General features: G+C 42.7%; 1 protein-coding gene across 1 annotated transcript; it reads left to right on the top strand.

Annotated features, from left to right (window-relative positions):
- The first annotated feature begins 428 nt into the window (after nucleotides 1-428).
- cers2a (ceramide synthase 2a) lies at nucleotides 429-11,532 on the top strand. Its single transcript, XM_035182929.2, has 11 exons — nucleotides 429-740; nucleotides 5,140-5,310; nucleotides 5,422-5,539; nucleotides 5,720-5,838; nucleotides 7,074-7,131; nucleotides 7,393-7,443; nucleotides 7,641-7,733; nucleotides 8,515-8,643; nucleotides 8,837-8,943; nucleotides 9,502-9,655; nucleotides 9,745-11,532. Exons 2-11 carry the CDS (start codon nucleotides 5,141-5,143, stop codon nucleotides 9,889-9,891), a joined length of 1,146 nt encoding a protein of 381 aa, XP_035038820.1. The 5' UTR covers nucleotides 429-740; nucleotide 5,140; the 3' UTR covers nucleotides 9,892-11,532.
- The last annotated feature ends 375 nt before the right edge of the window (nucleotides 11,533-11,907 follow it).

The raw sequence follows: 11,907 nt of genomic DNA, 5'->3' as shown, positions 1-11,907 counted from the left end.
GATGTACCTGAGACGACATCGAGGCGTCGACATCACATTAGATTTTTAAAAAACGTAAATTAATACCAATTGGCTGGGTGTCTGGGGCGCAGAGAGCTGCATCCCGGGGAAAATCTGCAACAACCAATTAAAGAGCAGCCTCAGGTCCCATGGTTGCCAACAGGTTGAAGAACTTATATTCACTCTTATTTGGCTGGCGCCCCGCACCAGGAAGTATATGTAGTTGGACGGAAATGAACTAAATGCAATTTTAAAAAACAATTTTTATTGAATGCTCACAGGCACTTACAGTCTACCAGGAGCATTGTACGAGAAAATATTATTATCTAATGGGCCACACTCCTGCCTCGTCGTCCCTCCCTGTGTGGCACTAACCTCCCCTCATACCCAGCGGAAGCGTGCGTCACTTTAGCAGCCTCCACCCGCCCACGCCTGGTCTCTCTTAACGTAGAACCATAACATCCCAGTGTCCGCGGCCGCTTCATCCAACCGGGCTCAACTGGGAGAGAAGCACCGACGACCCGGCGAGCCACCAGCCGGACACCCAGCCCGCACACCCGCCCGCCCCGTGCTCCTCCGAAACGAAAACTCAGGAGGGGGGGGGGAAACTGCGACACGGTTGTTTGAATGAGTGCAACTTTCAGTTTGTAGAGGGAAAAAAATGGCGAAAAGCACTTAAAGCCCCGACACCAGGAAGAGCAGCCGGACCTCATCTCACTACCTGGCGACACGGAGCAGAGGTGAGTTCACCGCACCGTTACTCCGCCGCTTCGGCTCCGTGGAAGCCGCCTGTCACACGCACACCGCCGCTATTTTTAGACACCACCGGCGGGAGGGGAGGGGGGGGCGATCAGACTCCATACAGGGGGTTTCGGTGAAGTTATACCCGGGGGGGAGGAATAGCCACCGAACTCCCCCCTCCGCTCCGCTCCGCTCCACTCCCCGGCCGTTATTAAGCGAACGTTAGCCAGCAAACAGGCCTCATGTCCGGGGTGTTTGTTTAGCAACAACCGCGATAAGAGAAGGTCGCGATACTATTCAAGTATATTACAATAAAAACGCAACAGTTCATTCCTGGAGGAGGGAGGGGGGAACGCAGAAGTGCCAGGCGCAGCGTTAGTCGCCATGTTTTTGAGCCGTTTGTGGTGCAATTGTGGGTTTACGCTCGAAAAAGTTTTCAACTGGAGGCAACTGGAGATGTCGCTACGCTAAGTTCGCCCCCGTCTCCTCTCTCCACACAGGCGGGTGGTGGGTGGGTGGGGGGGGGATTCAAACTACCAGCCCCCCCGGGCCCGTGTGTGGCGGACGCACGTGAAAGTGTTTGAGTTATAGTTTTTTTGTGTTGTTAACTTTTTGCTCGAAGCTCCATCTCAGCCTGAGACCCGCTATGTCCGGGAGACTCCCCGCTTGCGCACTCGCTGCCACTCCCTGCGAGAGTTTACGCAAACGGCGTAGACCGCAGTGACAGACACAAGAAGTGAGGAAAGTTCAGCAGCTCTGCAGACACAGACACAATGTGGGTTTAGATGTTATGATGTGAGGCTTGTGTCTGATCAGCATTATTCACACATCATTTCCCCTCTGAAGGACTCAACTGTCTCTGCAGGGTAACACAGACTCCCCACTCCAAGGTTATCATAAAGAAAACACGTAGAGAAACTATGGCAAAGGGACACGCTGCTTAGTGTTAACATGCAAAACGTATTTAAATTGTCATTAGGAGCTTGTGAAAACAAATGTATAAAGTCTCCTCTTGGCTTTGTAAAGACAGTTTTCTTAAAGGGGCATAGTTCAACCCAAAATGATTATTCACTCATTATCTACTCAGCACTATGCTGGTGGGGGGGTGGGTGAAGTGTTAGAGTCCAACAAACACTTTTGGACTTTCAGGAGTAAACAGCTTTACAGCCAAATCCAATACAATTGAAGTAACTGGTGACTGATTCTTTAACTATCTCTGCAGGATAACACAGACTCCGTCCTTCATGGTTATCTTAAAGACAACACACATAGAGAAACTATGGCAAAGGGGCATTCGGCTGTTTTTTTTACATGCAAAACTTATTTCACTTGTCATTAGGAACTTGTGAAAACAGATGTATAAAGTCTCTCTTGGCCTTGGAGACAGTTTTCTTAAGTCTGATGGGTTTTCATAACCTGAGTATGAGACCTTCAGTTTTTACAGGTCTGTCTCATTCACAATTTGTGTTTGTGTACAAGGAAATTATGAAAAGAAAGCCTGTCTTTACAAGAAGACAGCAGGGGAATAATGAAAGATGCTTTTGAGCTTTAATGTGGGAAGTGTAGGATCTGGGGTTTGATACATTTTGGCTAAAAGTCAATATATCCCTGCAAAGCTGATTCATATACAGTATTTTGATCACTGATTTTTAATCAACCATTTGTGAACTCTCTATTTTCTTTATGGATATTACTATGTTGCTTGTGTATACAATACATCGGTTAAAAGGGGAAAAACTTAACAAATATGGGAGTAAAAGAAGTTCTGATACCAATATATCAACCAATGTACAGTATTTATTTTTTTTAATGGTAAAGATAACACTATTACAAGGGGTAGATGTCTTTCTAGTTCAGCTGTTAATGTTGCTGAACTTTGTGCACTGAAATGTGTATTAATCTCTAAAGTGAAGATAGTTCCTGGACTCCAAACCGTAGGTTGCAAAGTGGCATGTTGCACCATGGACCCTCCAAAGAACTTGTAGGTGAGAGGTGAACTCTGGGTCTAGATTAAATGTACTAGCACCAGAGAAGAGTCAGCGGGTGTTATAACAGATGGAGTGAAATACAACTAACCAATTAATACACACAGCACCTTCAGTGATAGATGCACAAATACAGTTCGCAGAGGCCTGTTTGTTTCTAAGTGGAATAGAATAATTGGAGTCCAGAGTGTGGCCATTTTCAATCTAAAATCTGTTTCAATGACTCTACATGTTGGGTATACTTCATACTGGATGGTGTGTCAATATAGACTGGCTAACAAAATAAAGTTTACTTTAGCCTGCAGCAGTTGCACCTGCTAAAACCGGTGGTGCCACATTTGTGCTCCTACCAACTATTGATCCTCTCCAATCAATTAACCCTAATGGAAATCAAACGCATACAGCAGCAGACATACTGTTTAACTCTGACCGCTGCACAAATGCTGGTGCTGCTGTCGTCTTTCAGTTTTTACACAACACAGGGGAACACAGGGGATTTTTACTGAATGTAGCCGGTGCACTCTTCCCTGATAATGTTTCCTGTTTTGGAATTTAGCCTCAGCTGCTGTCCTGAACAGTGAAACTGAACTGATAAAGTGTGGTTCAGACACAGAGCTAGATGTGTACTTTGATAAGAAGCAGCATGAGAGTTACCACTTCCCCCTTTCAGACAGAAAGACGTTCTGCACGTTCACCTAAATCCCATAATTCACTCCAGGACTGAATACAATCCTCCCACCAGTAACACACACAATCCACAGAGAGCCCATTCTCTCTGTTTGAAGCATTTAAAAGACTTAACATGATCTGCGGTCCGCTCAGTATTGTGCTCAGAGAGTAAGTACACATGTTAATTTCAGTCAGAGTTTCATGGAGTGAAAATAAGACCCGTTAAAGGTCGATATCTGACAGAAGGCAGCTGTTACATTGAAATCCACACATTGGTTAACAGACAGGATGGTTGATATTGCACTGCTGTGGTTCACTGCCTCATGCAGAAGTAGAACTACTGCTACAAAATGCTGCCTGCATGAGGTACAGTGCATTTATAGTAAGCTTCTAACGTGTTAAAGTCCACACACACACAGTTTCCTTGTAACAAGATCTGTCAGGTGGTGTGTGTGACAAGCTGGATTTTCCTCTCTGCTCATTGACACACAGCTTTGGCACAAAGGTTCAGCTGTATAAAGTGATGGTCAGCCTGAAAAGTTGCTGCTCACAGGTAAATGAGTGCCCCGCGGAGGAGTCGCCTCTAATTATTGCTGTGACGCTGATGTTATCCCAGTTAGTTTAACTGCTGCTCCCTGGACTCTAATAACAGAGCGGTGGGACTGTGTTGAGGTTTGTGACGCGGCTCATTTTCACCTGTCCGTGTCCAACTTGAGTCCCGAAAATTAAAAACCATAAAACAAGAGAGAAACGTTGTTGTTCTGGACTCCACATGAGGACCATTAAAAAATCATGGATGTCTGTGCTGAATGTCATGGCAGTTCATCCAATGGGTATCGACCGCAGACCGGATATAAAGAAGGACTAAATGACAGCGTCAACAAATGTGATGCCAACAAAAGTGTCTGGATTTGCTGGCTGGCTGCAGTAAAGGCTTAAAACCTCAATGTTAATGGATGGGACATGGACAAAACAAAAAATTGTACCACTCTCATATATGATCAATTGCTCTTTTGTCCCGCAATTAGTCATTTATTCGATGTTACAAAAAGGTGTGAAACCTTATGATTGACACCTGAGACTTTTTCGCAGGAACTCGATATAACAAAGGTTTTTTCCCCGTTCTGTGAGAGGTTGTATTGGAAATGATTAACTGTCAGTTAACAGGATGGAATATCATGACTCATCTTGCTCAAGAGATTATCAGCCCATGATGGGTTCATTGTGCAATTTCCTTTGCATAGCTCAAACACACAGTGAGGTATATGAATGAGGAATTACCACTCTATGTAAACTCTTCATTATTGCGAGGCATTACTATACAAACACTGTTTTCTGTACATATCTGCTCATGTCAATGACAGAGACATGTGACACATTTTTAAGCCTTGTTCAAAAAATCACTGCCAAATTTGAGCATGGTGTTGTGTCCCGGAACGAACTAACCAAGTGTGTGTGTGTAGCTTAACAAAGTCCGCCCTACATGTGGAGCAGGAAGTGCTCAGATACTGAGCGTGCTGCCCGAGGCCCAGTGAGATTAATCACCTCCAATCAATACTCACTCTCCTCTCTGTTTCCTCTCCTTCCTCTCAGGATATTGTCACGGCAGAGTGACTTTTCTATATCTATCTAATGGAAAATGAGTGAAGATCGCAGAGGAGACAAACCCGTCTTTTTAATACCCATCTTAATTTCCTTCCATGCGGTAAAAAAGAAAAATCTCTCATTCTATTATTTTCTTTAGGATGTCTCAGCTGAGCGAGAAGATATGGGCCGACTGGATTTGGTTTCCAGTAGGCCACGGCTGGGCGGACCTGAATGACCACGATGGCAAAGTCTTCCCTAAAATGCAGGACCTCTGGGCTACTGTCCCCATCGCCCTCTGCTTCCTGGTCATCAGACAGATATTCGAGAGGTGAGTCAACATTTGTTAGTCCACCTCTTCCTACATGTGTGTTTTGAGTGATTCTTCCTGACGTGACTCGTAAGCTGCGTCTTCTCATCCTGCGTGTTTTCCTCTTTCCAGGACGGTAGCGACACCTCTGGCCTCTCTGCTGGGAGTGAGCAACAAACAGCGTGTTTATGCTCCTTCAAATCCCACCCTAGAATCCTATTTCTGCAGCACATCAAAGCATCCCACACAGGTATTCATCTCGCGTACTTCAGGAAACCAACTGCTTTAAGACTCACTGTGTGTCTAATGACAGAGATGTTGTTTGAGGTGTAAATGGACAAGAATGACAGGATGGTGTAAATAATCCCAGACCAGTTAACTACCATAACTTCATGACAGCACTGTCCTTCTCTCCTTCTCTTGTTGCCAGAGCGCCATAGAGAGTTTAAGTAAAACGTCGGGCTGTTCGGTGCGGCAGGTTCAGAGGTGGTTCAGGCGGCGGAGAAACCAGGACCGGCCCAACAAGCACAAAAAGTTTCGGGAAGCATGGTAGATAAGCATCTTTCTCACAGTGTTGAATTTTCATGCTGAACTGTCGTTGCATCATGAAGTTGGCGTAGTTAATGCAGCCTGACGAAGCTGTGCTTTGTGTATTTAACAGGATTTTGAAGAGGTCATAGTGTGCTTTTTAGATTTTTTGTCACTTTGACAGTGGTCAGGACAATCTTCCCTGTATGGTTTTTCTATTTTCTTGTGAATTACTTAGTAACTTTTCCCCCCTTGTGTTTGTGAGGGTGCAAAAGGTTTGACTGTTAAGAAGCAGTGCTATAAAGAATAACAACTGGCTCCAGAAAGTAAGTTTAACAAACTGGAACTAACCTCAAACACAGAGGTTTAGTTAAAACAACTAGCAGAAGTGCTTTAACCACTGCTGTTTGTTGCTTATTTTAACGTATGCATTTTATGTAAAGTAGATCAATTTAGCTGTAAACAGAAATACTGCTGGCAGCCGAAGATACAATGGAACAGATGAGATACAAGTTTATTCACAAGTCCTTTGTTTGTAACCTTAGGTCCAACTCAAGTTAGTAAAAGACAAGACGTGTTAATCCAATGTGCTTTGCTATCAACAGTATGAATGAGGGAATGTAACAGGGAATCATATTATTATGATTTAGTCTCTGCAGGAGGAGGAGACGGGTTAGTTCAAGAGAGTCACCAAGTAACTGGACCAGAAACGTGCACGTGCAGTGAATGTGCTGCTGTGAAGCCACGGCACTAACTGCTCTTACAGAACATCAAAATTATTTAAATGTGCAGTGTTTAATGGCCCATGGTCTGCTAATGGATTATTTCATCCATTTAACCCCGACAACTCCCAGAAACAGGGAGCAAGCGCGGTATTTCGCGAAAGCTGTTGCAAAACAGGCTGTTTCGCAACAGATGTCAGAAGGATTTATTTTGACCAGTGTGATTAAGGGTTTAAATCCCTGTGGTATTTATTAAATATTGGAAATATAATACAAGACGTGATAAGGATGATTATTAAATATCTGTTTCGTCATTTCATGTGTGATTTTTGGAGGCTTGTCAAATTGTGGACTCTTGGGTGATTTCAGATAAAGATGTTTGTTGTATTCACTTTCAAGTCTGAAACCTTAATTTACTTTGTGCCTTTTGTGTTGTCCGTTAGTTGTTTCTTAGTTTATGTGTACTGGTTTGTGCTTTGTCCGAAGTTCTACAGTGTTGTGGCATTTCTGAGATCGCTGTGCATTCTCTTACAGTTGGAGATTTACCTTTTACCTTCTTGCTTTCTTTGCTGGCCTGGCAGTCCTTGTTGATGTGAGTACCCTGTCATAATCTGTCATTCATAGCTAATGAAAATCAGTATATATGTGTAATTTAGGAACGTGAAACCCACTCTGGTCATAACTAGAAACTTTTTTATTGAACGATATTTTAGTTTGTCTTCTTCAGCATAATCATACTGTTGGATGTTTCACGCAAACCTGGTTTCCCTCTGTATTCTTGCTTGCTGCTTTCAAGTGCTTGTGGTTTTGTGTTGGACGTTGTCATTAATATTAAATATCTACCTCCCCTCAGAAACCATGGTTCTATGATTTGGAACAGATGTGGGAAGACTTCCCCAAAATGGTGAGCCAACTGCGACGGCCTGAAACGACTATTCAGCTCATTTCATATTTGAATACTTTCATTTTAATTTGATCACATGTATTAATCACAAAATGTGCATTACTTCTATTTGTTTACCAATTTCCTGAACTGACTAATGGATAGAACATTATTGGCATCATGCTCTTACATCAGATCCTTCTTTTCCTTTGTTCCAGCCACTGGTGCCTTCTCAGTACTGGTACTACAATTTGGAACTAGGCTTCTACCTCTCGCTGCTTTTTAGCGTAGCATCAGATATCAAACGAAAGGTAAGTGATGCAGCAATGCTTCCTGAACTTTGTTAGCTCCCTGTGCCGTGAAGCCCCTCAGCAGCCCTCCATCAAGAGCGATCACTCACTGACTAAGTGCATGAAATGATCAGAATCAATGATCTGTGGTGTTGGTAGTGTATTTTGAGGTTTGGATATTGACTTCCCTACTAATAAATCCGGACTTTATGGATTGGATCGAGTGAAGCTTTCAGAATTCACAGAGCCGTTAAAGGTATCGTCATTTCTGCTCATTGCTTCTACTTTAACTTCACAAACTGAACTGTGGCTCCCAGGTCAGGGTGTTCAGTTAATGTGTGACTGGAAATCAGTGGGAAGTCACACCGACTGACCATTTTATCCACAGCTCAGGTTGATGTTGTAACTGGTGGCAGACGTTCAAGCCTGTCAGCAAATCACAAGGCCTCGATTCCAGTGCTCGTCTTATAACCGAGTTCACAAATGCAACAAATTAATCTTTTAAAACCAAAACGGCAGGAATTTACTGTAGAGCCACGATGTTGAAATCTGTCTCCTATTCAAGGAAGTGTTTTTTTTAACTTTTTTAATTCAGTTTTTTGGCTCTGTGTGTGGATTTAGTGTCTTTTTATGGCTGTAAAGTCGTATAATCAGCTGTGAGCGGAGAGTTAATCATTTGTTAAACCGGCAGCAGTCTGATACAGACTGTCGATTAGTGACCGATCTTTATAACTTGATCAATAAGTGACAAAACAATGTTGCATCTTGTTTTTACACTATCTCTCTGATTCACTCACTGCAGGATTTCAAAGAGCAGATAGTTCACCACGTGGCCACCATCCTCCTTATCAGCTTCTCCTGGCTGGTCAACTACATCCGAGCAGGGACTTTGATCATGTTGGTGCATGATTCCTCCGATTATCTCATGGAGGTACGACAAGATGCCAACACGGCAGAAAAATATAATCATCAAATTACGATAATTGTTTCATATACCTTGTAACTGTCATATAGGTTTCATGATAACAGTATTTAGATCAGAGAGCTGTCCTCCTCATACAGTTCACTGTCTGCCCTCTAGAGGTGAAAACACGAAAGGTTCACGCTCTCCTCTCTCTTTCCAGTCGGCCAAAATGTTCAACTACGCAGGCTGGAGGAAAACCTGCAACTTCATCTTCACTATGTTTGCTGCGGTTTTCATCGTCACGCGCCTCGTCATCCTCCCCTTCTGGTAAAATACATATTTCTTACATCAGATTTACTGTGAAAGTCACTGCTAACAACAGAGTAAATTAGTGCAACACTGACACTTTTGGGGCTTTCTCTCTATGAGCTGCCATACCATGTTTTAGCTGGTACTAAAAAAATATGTTCAGGTAATTGCTTCTATGATTGGCTTGGATTGGAAAATAAGGCATTTTAAAATAAAGGTTGAAATATTCAGATTTCTAAATAAAACCTTTAACGATAAGGTTATTTTTTATGTGGTCTATTCCTGTGCGTTTGATTGTCATTCGCCTCAATGAGGAATATGTGAGCGTGTGATGAAGATGGACACAAGTTTTGAGCCAATCCCTCGCACACCATCCTCACTTTTAGGGCGGGGGGTTGATCAGACTGTAAAAACCCTGATTCCTTTGTTTTATTTAGCAGTAATTTTATGAATGTGTTCTTCTGGAAATACAACAGACACATTGTCCCCCTCTGACGCCTCTCAATGGGCTTTGGAATGTGACTGAAGGTGGCTCTCACTGGACCCTCTGTTCTCTGTCTTTGTTCTATTGTACAGGATCATACACACGACGTGGGTGTACCCCCTGACGCTCTACCCCGCCTTCCTCGGCTTTTACTTCTTCAACGGGCTGCTGCTGGTGCTGCAGGTCCTTCATATCTTCTGGGCCGTGCTCATCTTGCGGATGGTCGTCAAATTCCTGCCAGGAAATGTAGGAACCGCCACTTTTCGATCATTTTGTCACCTCACACCAGTTACTGCACAAAGTCTAAGTGTCTTGTTGTTTTATTCCCCCGACAGGACATTGTTGAGGATGAGCGCAGCGACAAGGAGGAGACGGAGTCAGAAGATGAAGATGAAGACAGCGAGGCGAAGGAAAAGTCTAAAAACGGCCACATTCAGAATGGCCACACGCCACTCAACAACAACCTCAGGAAGAGGAACTGATCAGACAGTGAGAGGGTGGAGATGAGGCCGTGTGACGAAGGGCCCTGGCATGTGGCCCTCACCTGAAAGCCAAAGAACGGGCATGTTGAATGGGGCAGCAGGCAGCACACCCACACACTTACACACAACCACACACCCACACACACACATTTGTATAGCTACACCCTCCTTTCTGAAACCCTGGCAATCTAATGTGGATAATTTCACCTCTGTGGATCACACTAAAGTAAACGGAGAGAGGACGACGTCACTGGAGAACCACGGTGATGTTTTTCTAGTACAGCAGCAGCAGAGTGGTTTTTCTCGCTCCACGCGCCTTCTCCTCTTTTCCTTCCACTGAAGTGTAATTTGCTTTTTTTGAAGATTTTCTGCTGTTGACCAAGTTGCCTGCTTGTAGCTTTATGTTTTGTTACTGGAAGACACAGTGGTTAGGACGGGCATTGCCCTCCTGCACAGTCAGTTAACACTCTTCTAAGTATTACTCTGAAAGAGGACTGATTTTCTTTTCGCTCGTAGTAACCACACTGAAGTCAGTGACATTGTGAGGAGCACGACGGTGAACGAGGCCTTTGTCTTTCGATGGACCATGAGCTGATGTAAGTCTTTTTACTGAAGTGTCCAGCATCGATCATTTGTGCATGTTGGTTTTTGCACATGCCGTTTCGTCACTTCGGTTCTTGACAATGATTTTGAGTCAGTGTTGCAAAAAAATATATATGTGTGTGTTCCGGTGATGTTTAAAACGAGATAATTGGTGATAAATAATATTTTTTTAACCGTACGAGAAGGTGCTACATCTGCCAGGTGTGTTGAAAAGTGCCTAGAGTTTGTCTTAATGTGCATCGCCTCATCGGCAGACGAACGCACAGAGGTCCTTTTTAAATGTTTATTTGTGTTTATGATTCGTGTCTTTTTCTTTTTTTTTCTTTTTTTTTTTTCGTCCAGTAAAATTTTGGAGCAATTTGTTTAAGTGTAACCCAAACCAATCGGTAACTGTTCATGAATTCTTTATGGGCTGGAAGAGTCAATAGCATTTCCATTCAGTGTTGTTTCTCCCACCCATCCAAAGATGCACTTTATGGTTTCTTCTATGGATCAGCTTTGACTAATTATCTAGAAAAACAAGCGTGGTAAACGTGTTTGATTTAAACTCAAACTTAACTCAGTTTTAGTTTAGAGACTTTTACGAATATGATTTCAATTTAGTTTAATATTTATTGTTATTATTTACCCAAGTTCTTCCTCTTTGTTTGTGTTTTGGATCATTTTGTCTAAAAAGAAAGTTTAATGAAATCTAAAAAATGAAAAGACCAAAGTATGGTTTACATCATTTTGTACGACCTCGTCATTTCAAGTGCCTTCATCATTTCAAGTGTCAGTTGTAAAGACAAAAATAAAAAACACAATTTCTGTACATTCTGTCATTATTTCTGCCATCTCTGTGCCCGACATGTTCAACACCCTGTGCACTGTAACGCTCCGGGCCTCTAACACCTCTGTACGGCTCAGCTCACAAACCACCTCTCACCTGTAGCTACCTTTTTAAAGTGCCTTGCTACTACAGAATGTGTTTTTATTCTGCATTTTGTGTTGCTGAGATGTAAAATCATAATTATGAATGATAAAGATAACTGTGGAGAACTTCTGTGCATACTCGTCTCGTTCTTTAATCTTAAATGACAGTTTGACTTTGATGTAAAGATCTGGTTTCAGGTGTTTAATGATGAAATTGTGTGTAAGGTGTGAAAATCAAACAAAAGTGCCAAATAAATGCAAGTGAATGGGTAGAAAGAAAAGTCCCTGAAAGACAGTTGGAAATTGTGAATTCCCTTTAAAAGATTAAACCTTCCCCCTAATCTGTTGTTTTGTTTTTATTAAATGATGAAAAGTTTACTTTTATAGATTGAGATAGAAAAGTGGAAATGTCCACCACAGTCCAAAACCCCAATATTTAAATAAACCGCAGCAAAATAATGCATAATGATTTTAAAAGCTGGAGACAGAGGTCTTCCTTAA

The sequence above is a fragment of the Hippoglossus stenolepis genome, chromosome 17 (genome assembly GCF_022539355.2).
Source record: "Hippoglossus stenolepis isolate QCI-W04-F060 chromosome 17, HSTE1.2, whole genome shotgun sequence".
NCBI lineage: Eukaryota > Metazoa > Chordata > Actinopteri > Pleuronectiformes > Pleuronectidae > Hippoglossus > Hippoglossus stenolepis.
This window is presented reverse-complemented; position numbering and strand designations above follow the sequence as displayed.

Excerpts from the sequence above, each read along its gene's own strand:
- cers2a (XM_035182929.2), top strand. The coding sequence starts at position 5,141 with ATGTCTCAGCTGAGCGAGAAGATATGGGCCGACTGGATTTGGTTTCCA. Across the intron at positions 7,132-7,392 it reads GCCTGGCAGTCCTTGTTGAT|AAACCATGGTTCTATGATTT; the intron begins GTGAGTACCCTG and ends ACCTCCCCTCAG. Across the intron at positions 7,734-8,514 it reads CATCAGATATCAAACGAAAG|GATTTCAAAGAGCAGATAGT; the intron begins GTAAGTGATGCA and ends CACTCACTGCAG.